The sequence below is a fragment of the Formica exsecta genome, unplaced genomic scaffold (genome assembly GCF_003651465.1).
Source record: "Formica exsecta isolate Colony F162 unplaced genomic scaffold, ASM365146v1 scaffold425, whole genome shotgun sequence".
NCBI lineage: Eukaryota > Metazoa > Arthropoda > Insecta > Hymenoptera > Formicidae > Formica > Formica exsecta.
Window position 1 is genome coordinate 940,623 of NW_021851492.1, and position 11,489 is coordinate 952,111.

Sequence of the window (11,489 nt, forward strand, 5' to 3'; positions counted from 1 at the left end):
GTCGCCGGCGGTCGCGGCGCCGATGTCGGCGGCTTCGTACAAAACGACGTGGAATTATTTTCCGAGCCCAGTTCTCAGCTCACGTGCATACGCGGATCAAGTCGACATATTCTTCCTCGTCAAAGGATCTCCGAAATCTCTGGTCTCGATCTCTAGTCAGCGTGTATCGCGAAAATTCATTTCGATCATTATACTTGAAAAAAATATACAGATGAGATTAGAAACATTGGTTTTCATTTTTGTTATGTGGGTTACACATATGCCGTATTCGATGATATTTTTTTGCATTTTAAATCTGGTAAAATAATTAAATTTCTTTTGAAGAGCAAGCGTCTCAAACCGATTCAAATAATTATTTTGATATATTTATTATCAATAATTTAATTTCTAGTGTTTCTTTTTTTAATGTAATTGAAAGCGAAAATAGAAGTTATCGCGCTTCGCTACTGGTACTATTAGTATAATTTAAAGATTCCTTTAGAATTTACAAATGTATATAATTATTAATGAGAGAATATTAATAAAATGAATTTCTGTCTCATATTGTACGTAAGTATAAATTATAATTAAGACAATTATCGGCACAATTGTCTGTGCAGATCGATATAAATGCTTCAATGTCTCGTGAAATCTCGTAAGAAGTTTATATTGTCTATAAATGTGAGCCATGTATCGCTCAATCAATTATAAACATCAATGACGATACATGCAAGCTTCCGATCAGAGAAAGATAGTCCTTAAGCAATATGCGTAACTAATATATTTCGCGCGATGAACATTTTTATTATTGCATCTAATGAATCTTTTTGCGTCAGGAAATCATGCGAGTGATATTAGCGATAGCGTTGCTTTTCGTGGCGGGATCCTTCATCGTAACGGCATCGAAGGGACGCGATTATCCCCGTTTCTTCAAACACCGAACGAAGTTGAGAGAGATTCGTGGCTTCAAGCCGGAGTACATTTCCACAGCGATTGGGTTTGGAAAAAGGGAAGATCCGGTGGAAAGGACTTCGGATTTTCGTGGGCGTGAAAGAATTCTGTTGTCGTTTCTGAGAAATTTTCCGCGTAGGTGAGTATGCTCCAGGCTCTGTAAATGATAAGTAAAGTATATAAGTAGTAGATAAAACCGGCAATGTGAGATCTCGATAAAAGTTTTTTTTTACATTTGCTAGAAATATCCCTAATGAAAATAATTTTACAACCTTTCACGCGAAAATTATATAAAAATTACAATTTTTTATGATGTAATTACACTTTTTTGGAAAGAACATTTGAAAAATTTTATGTCACTGACTTTTGAGTAAATGACTATCATTAATTATAATGCTCGTCATATAAGCCTGTTTTTAACGTAAAATATCTTGATTACAGCGTGTCCGCGGAAGTGTTACTTCGAATGATGCAAACAAATCCTGCATTGGCCGATAAATTGATGATACAAAACAACCGAGACAACCGAGACAACCGAGACGACCGCCGAAATGAAGAGTCGATAATGGACCATTCGAAGCCCGATAGAATATTCGCGCTAATTTAATCCTTCATCGTCAAATGCATTCGGCGGAGTTTTAGAGAGAAACATTCATCCTCCCGGATTAGATAAAACGTTTTATTTGATACGTTATTTCAAAACGTTCTGATTTATTTCTAATTCTTCGCATATGCAGGTAGTACTATGTAGAATGCTCTATTTTTTTCCGTATATAATCTCTTTTCACGACAAAAGTTTTCACGATGTCAAGAAACAGCAAACAGAAGACGCGTTTTTTCATCCGCGGCAACATACAATCGAATTAACTTTGTCGTAAAACAATATTGCACTATATGTATTGTAATTGATTATTTTTCTTTATTATAAGAATATGTATAAAATTAAAGAGAACTATATACAGAGATGAAAATATATGGGGAATAAATGCGTACTCTTCCTAATTTTTGGCGCTCTGCTCTTTTTCAAACTCTATATTTAAAGATTATTGTTCTTTTAAATGCATTATGAATTATTATCTCTCTGTAGTTTATCCATCAAACACATACTAACATTAATTTGTAGAAAATTTAATAATATTTGAAATTTTTATTTGTATATTCTCTAAATGATGCGTAAAGAATCGTAAGAATCGATAGCGGACTGCGCATGTGCCACGAAATTAAAAATCTCGGAGAAGAGATATTCTGATCGCTGTCTACTACTTCTTTTTAATTTTTATTTTTTGCAGAAAGAAAATATAAATTGTGTGGGATATCCTTTGGGCAAATGTAAAAAAAGGGAACACTAAAATACGTCATATTGAATATAACAAGGATTTATGCGCATTTTATTCAAAAGGGTAATTCAACGTTAACAGTCAGTTAGAGATTTGTACCTTCAATTTTTGGATAATCTCTTTTGCCCAGTTGTTTTTTTTTCAAACAATATGAAATATTATATTTCCCATTAAAGTTTTTTAGAATGCTTTTATTTTTTTTATATGTTTATCTAACGAAAATATTTTGAACATATTATATTAATAATAGATTTTTTTCGCCTGTAATTTCTATACGTCTCTCTCTTTTTCTGAAGAAGCAATATTTCTATTCCTTTTTAGGGATAATAGTACGATTCCGTACGGTTATAGAAATAACTTTACAAAATACACCACATCTTTTATAGTTTCAAATTTTCGATTTCCAATTGTATTAAAAGTATATTAAATTATACATTGCATTATACAACTTACATTTGCTAGCAGTAAATAACAAAGTCTTTGAATCCGATGTAGCTTTCCTATCACTTTGTGATCATATTTTTACTTGAAATATAAGATCCGTTTTGTACTTTAGCAATAGCAATCTCTTCCTTTCTCTTTTTCTCTCAAATTTTAATGAGAAATTCCATTGACATTACATCAAGATGTACACATGTCAAAGAAAAGAAATGCTTCAAACGTGCCTGACATGAAAACTGACGATATATTCTGCATTAGTACGTTGGACCGAAATTGCGAACGGATCTGTCGGATGGAACGTGAATGCGACCAATCGTCTTGCGGTCGTTGGTGTTGTTCGTCCCAACATACCGGCATACATTCTAAATTTTAAGAGGCCCGAGTCGCGTGCATAGAAACGTATCGGATGTTCCCCGCATGCTTTAGGGCGTTCCATCATAGATACCCATTTATCGTCGTAGCAAAACAATGATAAGTCGAGGTATGGAGAACTGGAATAGGACTGAGCGCATATCGGTAATTGAGCGAGTAATCTTTTCGTGGCTTCGGTAATGCCACCGTATCTAGCGCTTATTATCGTTTGTTTGAATCTTTGCTGTAACAATCTGAAAAACAAAAACGTAGATGGATATTGTTTAAGCAATGCATGTATGTGTGTGGTATATTGATATACAGGATATTCAGAACGTTGTACCTGGCATATATATTATTAGATGGTGAACACATATATTGACAATCCGTGCTCATTCTGGCATTTCTAAAAAAATCGCTGAAGTTTTCAAATAGTGTTAATAGTTGAGTTGATGCATTGTCATACGCCGCCAAAATCTTTGCCGTAACCATATCGTAAACTACCAACAGTGCAGGCTGTGCATTTGGTTCGTTTGCTTGCAAGGTCGCTACCTCTTCGCTCGCGTATCTCACCAAGATGTGATTTGTATCCAACAACTGCATTTTCCACATACGTAGTGAATTTAGCTGAAATATTTTATTCAATTAATTGCTTGATAATTATATACCCATTAACAATAAAATATTTTTATATAACATATATATAAAAACACTTGAATAATACCTGGTCAAAATATTGATAAAATCTTCTCAATTCATATGGATCCTTTGTTGCATTGCTTATATATTTCGCTCGTTTGTACAAATATACTAATAACCTATGCTTAAGACTATTTATTGCAATGTCTTTAAATGGTCTGCAATTGATTCCAGGAAAAGCGCTCGTAACTAAATATGCATCATCTTCCATACAAAACCTGATACAAATCATTTATATTTTCTGAACAACACCATTTATATTTATATTCATATTATCCACATTACTGATTACTTATAATATATATTGGCTAATATTTATATCTAATACCTTCCTATTGTCCTGACATTTATAAACATGCCATCCAAAATTTGAAAGATATGTATAGTTTGATGCTGTACCGATAAGACTGCTAATATATCTTTGTATAAATAAAGACCTATGTATAAAAAAAAGTAAGATTTATTCTAAGAATTTCATATAATTTTAACCACTTAATTGACATTTGTTAAAACATTCTTAATTTGCTTAAAAGAACAGTTAATATTAAAAATGTTATCATGACAAAACAAAAACTTAGTTTTCTTTGCATTCTTTTAGTAAAAGAAACATCCAATGATTGGTCTAACTTGCTCAGATAATAGCAGCATGACAATTGCAATAATCTATCGAAATATTATTGATACAATACCTTGATTATGCGATAAATAAATTTTGTCAACTTTAAAATGTCTAGTGTCACATAACTTTCCACCACGTAAATCGACAAGATGCAAGCTATAATCTTCAAGCGGAGATCGAGGATTCGGAGTCAATGCCTCATTATTGGAATAAATCTTGAAGGAATAAATTATATATCAAGTTTTTTTATTGTAATACTTGTTATTGAAAAGTAGTTACAACTGCTATTTGTTTATGATTACCTGATAAAAGTGTGGTCTCAATTCTTCAGGAATATGAGCAGCTGAACCCACAATTACATACCGCGCGTCGTCTGTGAAAAGACTGCATTCTCTGTTCAATTGCTCGTTGCTTTGTACTACATTTATAATCCATTTTACCTACAAAATGCTTATGCTGGTACACCAATTTCAGCGGTTCTTTCTTTTTTTTTTTTTTCTTAATCTTTATAATCTGCAAATATAGGCGTATACACCAAGGTCGATTAGCTTGCGAGTACCTTGAAAAATCGCGCGAAGATATTACTTCTTATGTGAAAGCTACAGTCGTCGTTCTTGTTGCCGATATATTCGCCTTCGCAATCGGCCAACAAGTCCGCGGCCGCCGAAGCCCCGCAATATTGGTATACCTCGATAGACGTTTGATCCGCGCTAAATGCCACTAAGTACTTTCCATCCGGGCTGAACTTACGGAGGAAACACGGCGGTTTCTCCACGTTCATCACGGTAAAGTTGGGAAAAACATTTTGATAAAATTGCCTCGCGCTATGTACGTGCGTGCCTGGGAAAGGGCAGCCCATCGTTTCCCTCTGTCTTAGGCGAACCACCACATTTTGCGGGCCAATCTTACGAGGTTTGATGGGACAAGGATCTGTCACGAAGCTAACCCTGTTTTCCTTCATCTTCGCCATCCCGCTATAAATTTATTGCGTGATAACGCACGAAAACGGCACCCATTGTCGTCATGTAAAATTTTGTTATTGCCGCACTATTTTTATCCCATGCATATCACCTTGGTTAATACGGGGGCGAACGTTATCTCATCGCGATGTCCTTTGCCAGTCTTCTCGCCATGTATAAAAATCTTCTTTTATTTTGTTTTTTTCCCCTTTTGATGGCAAAATGCTCCAAATTCTATTAAGTTATACAGTATATTTATAGATTTTATTATATTCTATTTCTTTTAAAGTTTGAACGCGCATAGGTTATAACAACGGTTAGAACAGGTTAGGTCAACGTGCATTCTTGAGTATCTAATTAGTAGGTTCGAAGCTCCACTAACGCGGGTTCGAATCTTGACTAACAATAAGCGGGTTTGAGTCTCCGCTAACAAGCAGAATTTAAATTTTCGCTGAAAATGAATTCCGTGCGAATCTTCACACTCTAAATAAAATTTAAATCTCCGCTTAGCACAAATTCAAATTTTAATTCCATAGTATTAACGATAGAATTCTCTGTATTATACCTGCAAATTATAAATAAAATGATAAATAACGAGATAATAAAATTACAAAAGTATGAAATATGTATATTTCATATCTATGTATAATTTTTATAAATCTAGAGATTTATATTTTTTATAATCTCTATATTTATTTAAATAGTGTATATATGTGAATAGCGTGTATATTTATATCGATCAAACATACATATTTGTCGTCAGGGATACCGTGAATTTTACATTATTTGTCATAGTAAATAGCGATATCGCAACGTTATTTGATATCTATCGCGAGTTTTCGAGAGTATGGCAGATCATATGGAATATATAGTATCGCCATGGGAAATCGAAGCTTACGTGCAAAGCTTGAACGTTTCAATTCTGGACGATGTCGGTACAAAAAGGTATATATTTTATATGTCTTTTATAATTATTTAGTACTACATATTTAGAAATCGATATAAATATGCAAGAGCATATTTCAGCTGGTTGGATTTCCATAAGAGACTGACATTATTAAACCAGCAAAGTGTACTCGAGATAACAGGATTGCGCGAAGAGAGCGTTATGGAATGGTTTATTTCGTTAAACAAAGTAAACTATTACAAGGAATTGTTCTCATGTAGACTACAAAGTAGAATGATATTATATATGCAACAAAAACAGCATAAATATATAAATTAGACTTTAGCAATTTTTGTTTTAAAATGTCAATTAATATAAGCCATAAATCGCTCCATTTTAGGTTCCTATTCTTATATATGAAGCTATACAAATCGATATATGGAAACATAAAGCGTTCCCACTTTTAATTGATCTCAATGGCGAGCCGCCAAACACGTTTATGATGTTCAGCGTACTTTATCATGAAGTCATCGTAATTTCGTTGTTGGAGAATATTTTATTTCATTGCGAAAGCGCGCAAACGATAGATAATATGGTGATCGATCTTATCGATTATGCTGTCGAGCACATAACAATACTTTTCGATGAGAAAACCTTCGAGATTTACGAAAGATTCGAAATCAAAGATCCCAAGTAAAATATCGATATATATATATATATATTACATTAAGATATATATTTTAATTGGATGCAGCAGATGTAAAACAAACGAAAAAATAGAATAGGATGTGCCCCTGTTCTATTAATTAAAATAATTTTTATTAAATGTAAATGTGGCACACTCTCTTATTAATCGCACATATTTTTTTATCGATAGCTCTTGTCTTGAAGAGATATTGGAGAAACTGAAAGTATTTGAATTTGACATTGGGATGCGATGCATCTCCATCCTTCATTATCTAATAGAATTTTTGGACAGCTTACCCCTTTGCGCTGTTTCGCGTATGCTAGCCACACACGATATTCCTTACTTATTTGCGCAATTAATAGAAACTCAACCGTGGAAGAAGCAAGATGAGGATGGTAGTAATCTCTCTTTTCTGTTTCTGTGAGATTGCAATGTGTTAAAAGGGATGATAAAAATATTTCAAAAGCTATTGAAATATCATTAATCTTTGTACAGGTGAAACGTTAATGTATGATGGTAGCTGGAAAAAAGTTAAGGCAAATGAAGTAGGAAAAATTAATAAGAGAGAAGGCCAAGTATGGTTTGGTCTGAGAGAATTACTTCTCAATCCCAAATGTTCTCCGTATTACGAAATTACAGAGCACAGGTTGTCCCAGCTATCTAAGGTATTAATTATTATCGACTTATTACCAATATAATACGCAATTTTAAATATTTATACTCCAGTTGCAGAAATATTTACATGAAGATATATTAGATCAAATTGCTCCTCTGATAGAACTTAAGAGATGGTTATCTTACTTAAATATAACGGCAATGCCATCTTCTAACGCAAGTTGCGCAGTTCACGTAGAAGTAATACCACAGGTATAACGTTATTCTTCTGCCTTTATCTCTTATTATCTTTTTGTTTCGATTATCAATTAGTGAAATAATATATCACACAAAACAAAAAATTATAAATATATAGATAAAATCATCCATTTTGGAAAAATACCATAAAAAATGGAAGAAATTGGCTAAACATCAGTCTAAATATCTATTTACAACGGATAAAAATTACATTAAAGATGCTGCGCAAATCTTAAGTGATGGCTATGATTTGGAAAAATTGGATCGCATAGAGCCGAAAAAATGTTCATTATGCCAAGAAGTGTCTAAACAACAATGCTCTAAATGTAAGAAAGTCTGGTATTGTAGCAGGTATGTAGAGGAAATACTTTAAGGATATAGTTTCCTAAAAATGCATTCAGAAATGACATAATACTAACAATTTTTACAGACAATGTCAAGTGAAAGATTGGGAAGAACATAAGAAAATTTGTAACAAAAGTTAAACACGATAATAGATCCTTGATTAAGAATTCACCTATATAACATATGTACTTTATATATATTTCTGCTTTCCTTTCAATCTTAGTATCTCTTATTGTATAGTTCTAAACACAAAAAATGTATTCTTTTTTTTTTATGACCAACTTTTTGCGCATTTCAAAACTTGTCAAAAATTGTAGCTTTTGTAACTACAATTGCATATATCTCTCAAAGAAATTGTTAAGATTACGAGATATTAAAATATCGTATTTGTATTAATTTGTGTCAAATATTTTATTAAAAACTTTTTAATGTACAGTGCTTTGTTTGAGGTATTCCATTAGAACATCCTTGGCAGGTGTATCTTCCCCAAAATCCTGCGAGCAACGTTTATATATTCGATAATGGAATAGCAATATAATATAATAGAAAATAGTATAATAAAGATATATCAGTATGGCCTAAGCACAGCATGGTCTGTTTATTATACGGGTTCTGCTCAGTAGAGGGAGCCAAACATATCATCATATATATTTTTTATGATCTCTTTTTTTTAACATGGCCTTAAGTGTCATGATTATAACACGTATTAAAAAAAAAAAAAAAAAAAAAAAAAAAAAAAAAAAAAAAAAAAAAAAAAAAAACACAAAAAATTTATAAATGCATGTTGTATCCAAGAAGATTTGAAGTATTTTTTTAATACGTTAGGTACAACAGTCTTCCCGCTAGCACATTGCCATGGGTTTTATACAATCAAACACTACGATTTACATTGATCGTGCTCTATAACTTACATATTCTAAAGACACTGTCGATCGACGATCAAGACTAGGGCGCCCGGTATGCCTCCACCTTTGCAAATATGGCAATCGCAATGGAAGGAGACTTCCATCTTGCGCTTTAGTGTCTATTCGGAGATGGATTAACTGTGTGTAACCGCGGTTATATGCCTGCCTACCACCCTTTCCCTGCGTTCCTCTCCCTCACGCGCGAGCACAGAGAATGAGAGAGCACAAGCGGTCTGTACAAAAGTATAATATATACTATCGTCCGTCCTTATCTCGTACATCCGAGACGAAGAGAGCCTTCCGCCGCAACTCGCCCCCACTTAGTTCCGGCTCCCTACTTCACCAACGACTCGACGAGCTTCTTCGGTGGTGGAGAGAGTGGGAGTGAAGCGGCGGTGGCGATGGTGGTACAGTACCGAGACGGCGATGGTAGACTGGTGGTGGTGGCAATGGTGGTAGTGGTGGTTCATTAAAAAAAAAAAAAAATTAACCTAATAACTTACCTTTATGACGACACATGAGCAGCCAACTACTTTACGTGCTTTGCCTGCGCTGTCAATTTTACATAAGCCAGCCCATTCTCCTAACTTTTTGTTATTGTCTACTTTTATTAGTGGAATTTGATGCTCATTGCATAATGCTTGAACTAATTTTTTGTACATAGGTTCGTCACAATTATCTGCCAAGATGCAAAGCATGGCTTGTCTTCTGCAATATAAAAGATAATTTAATAAATACTATGGTATTTAACATTACTTATTGTGTAATGTTATATGTGTATATTTATGCATTATCAAAAAGACATATTATAAGTACATTAATAAATTAAATTTGTCTTAAAGAAAAAAGTTTATTAAAAGTAATTTTTATATTTATATTGTATATATTTTTATATTTATATTTTATATATTCTATTTCTTACTTGTCTAATGCCTTGGCAGCTTCATGAAGGCCATGTACAACACCATCATGAATGAGGGAGTTTTTTAAGACTTCTTGTAATGCAGTATTAACATCCATACTGCCACCCGCTGCCATCGCAGATGGCACATCATCGCTGTAACAAATAATAGTTTCATTAAACATAGTAAGTAGGAATATTATTTATCAGTTAATATATTTGTATATCATTGAAATATTATTTCCATATATTGGTTGTCAAAACTATGTACACTCTCTTATAATTATTGTAAATATTTTAAAAATATATAATGTTTTTATAAGAATATTTTAAATAGCAAAAATTATTTTAATCAATTATCTTTTTTCTTTGTAAAGAATTTTTGACATTAAATATATCAGTGATAAAATCTTGTTTAAATAAAAATTACATTAGTTTACTTCAAATGACCAAAGAATCATTTTTACCAACTTTCTTTAGATTACTGAAGTTTAATAGACAAATATTTTTTTATATTGAATAATTTATAACTAATAAAAGCTAAAAATTTCTTGGAAACTTGTGTTTCTATTTCAGTTTAACCTATACTCTCTATCGTCAAGTGTAAGTACAAAATATTATCTATATTTACTATTTGCTGAATTTTTCTTCTTACATTAAACGCTTTTCACAAGTTTGCACTTCCATATATCCATGAACTTATCAATTTGTTAAGTTAATTGCAACACAATAAAGAATAATTATAAAAGTAGTATTGAAAACATTCTAAAATACACTTACTTTTCTACGTCAGACATGTTTTAAGGAAGCTGAGAACCTAGAAATAATTATAAAATATTATTATTTTTGCCACAAGGATCACATTTTAATGTTTTTTGGGGTAAATTCTATAACGATCTCGTCACAATAAACGGATTTTAATCGCGATAGTATTCAGCGTGGCTTGATTTACCTTTGCCAAGGAACAGAAGAGGAGTTGTACGCGTTGAGCTCTGAGCATGCGTCGTTCGTGCGTTACTTCGATGATGACGAAGATTCTATCGATCGGCCGATAAGTTGGTACAGAAGGACATCTATGAACATATATTGAATATAATATGTTATCGACGATTGATAAAAAAATTTGACATGCATATATGATAAAACATACGCACACATAAAATAGATGTATCCAGATTGATCAATATATTTAACATTTTGCCAACATTGGTAATATATTAGTCATTAAAATGCTACTTAAGAATGATGTAAGTCACGAGAAATTGATTTATATGGAGAAAAACGCAGTTTTTACTCAGATTTAAGAATACAATTAAATATAATTAATAATGATTACAAGCATGTCAATAATAATGAAAGTGTTATTCATTTTTTAGATTGGTTTATATTACATAATAGTAAATATTAACTCTACATTATATATATATTTACTGGATAGAAAGTCATGTTTACAAAATATACATTTGCGAATACGCTTCTATCAAAGTAAGAGTATTGTAATTCCAATTAGCGATATATTTGGCAAGTCATGAAAGAGAGAGAGAGTAATAGAAGGATATGATATTTTATGCTCTTT

At 32.4% G+C, this 11,489-nt stretch overlaps 3 protein-coding genes across 5 annotated transcripts; 1 reads left to right on the forward strand and 2 right to left on the reverse strand.

The window, feature by feature from the left end:
- Positions 1-955: 955 nt before the first annotated feature.
- Positions 956-5,648, reverse strand: LOC115240358 (DET1 homolog). Of its 3 annotated transcripts, none has more exons than XR_003884767.1 (8): positions 4,937-5,648; positions 4,680-4,817; positions 4,448-4,592; positions 4,087-4,195; positions 3,784-3,976; positions 3,403-3,686; positions 2,721-3,313; positions 956-1,087 (listed from the first exon to the last, which is right to left on the reverse strand). XR_003884767.1 is itself a non-coding variant. In XM_029815465.1 (8 exons), exons 2-8 carry the CDS (start codon positions 5,345-5,347, stop codon positions 2,923-2,925), a joined length of 1,671 nt encoding a protein of 556 aa, XP_029671325.1. In that variant the 5' UTR covers positions 5,348-5,351; positions 5,449-5,648; the 3' UTR covers positions 2,654-2,922. The 3 variants fall into 3 exon arrangements, 2 of the variants coding, with proteins under 2 accessions (XP_029671325.1, XP_029671324.1); XM_029815465.1 differs by lacking the exon at positions 956-1,087 and having other exon boundaries at positions 2,654-3,313; positions 4,937-5,351; positions 5,449-5,648; XM_029815464.1 differs by lacking the exon at positions 956-1,087 and having other exon boundaries at positions 2,654-3,313.
- Positions 5,649-5,808: 160 nt separating this feature from the next.
- On the forward strand, positions 5,809-8,343 carry LOC115240361 (zinc finger MYND domain-containing protein 10). The gene is made up of 6 exons (XM_029815471.1): positions 5,809-6,281; positions 7,100-7,305; positions 7,406-7,575; positions 7,637-7,777; positions 7,881-8,113; positions 8,193-8,343. The coding sequence occupies exons 1-6, from the start codon at positions 6,184-6,186 to the stop codon at positions 8,245-8,247; spliced, it is 903 nt and encodes a 300-aa protein (XP_029671331.1). The 5' UTR covers positions 5,809-6,183; the 3' UTR covers positions 8,248-8,343.
- A 154-nt stretch (positions 8,344-8,497) lies between these two features.
- Positions 8,498-10,978, reverse strand: LOC115240364 (40S ribosomal protein S12). The gene is made up of 5 exons (XM_029815474.1): positions 10,866-10,978; positions 10,694-10,730; positions 9,935-10,069; positions 9,516-9,720; positions 8,498-8,601 (listed from the first exon to the last, which is right to left on the reverse strand). Exons 2-5 carry the CDS (start codon positions 10,708-10,710, stop codon positions 8,533-8,535), a joined length of 426 nt encoding a protein of 141 aa, XP_029671334.1. The 5' UTR covers positions 10,711-10,730; positions 10,866-10,978; the 3' UTR covers positions 8,498-8,532.
- Between the last annotated feature and the right edge of the window lie 511 nt (positions 10,979-11,489).

Bases quoted from the DNA above. Each gene is read 5' to 3' on its own strand.
- LOC115240361 (XM_029815471.1), top strand. From the start codon at position 6,184: ATGGCAGATCATATGGAATATATAGTATCGCCATGGGAAATCGAAGCT. The intron at 6,282-7,099 runs GTATATATTTTA...TTTTATCGATAG, and splicing joins GACGATGTCGGTACAAAAAG to CTCTTGTCTTGAAGAGATAT. The intron at 7,306-7,405 runs GTAGTAATCTCT...ATCTTTGTACAG, and splicing joins GAAGAAGCAAGATGAGGATG to GTGAAACGTTAATGTATGAT.
- LOC115240358 (XM_029815465.1), bottom strand. From the start codon at position 5,347: ATGGCGAAGATGAAGGAAAACAGGGTTAGCTTCGTGACAGATCCTTGT. The intron at 4,818-4,936 runs GTACTCGCAAGC...AGCATTTTGTAG, and splicing joins TCTTCGCGCGATTTTTCAAG to GTAAAATGGATTATAAATGT. The intron at 3,977-4,086 runs GTATTAGATATA...GATTTGTATCAG, and splicing joins AATGTCAGGACAATAGGAAG to GTTTTGTATGGAAGATGATG.
- LOC115240364 (XM_029815474.1), bottom strand. The intron at 9,721-9,934 runs GTAAGAAATAGA...TTTATATTGCAG, and splicing joins GCTGCCAAGGCATTAGACAA to AAGACAAGCCATGCTTTGCA. The intron at 8,602-9,515 runs GTAAGTTATTAG...CGTTGCTCGCAG, and splicing joins GCTCATGTGTCGTCATAAAG to GATTTTGGGGAAGATACACC.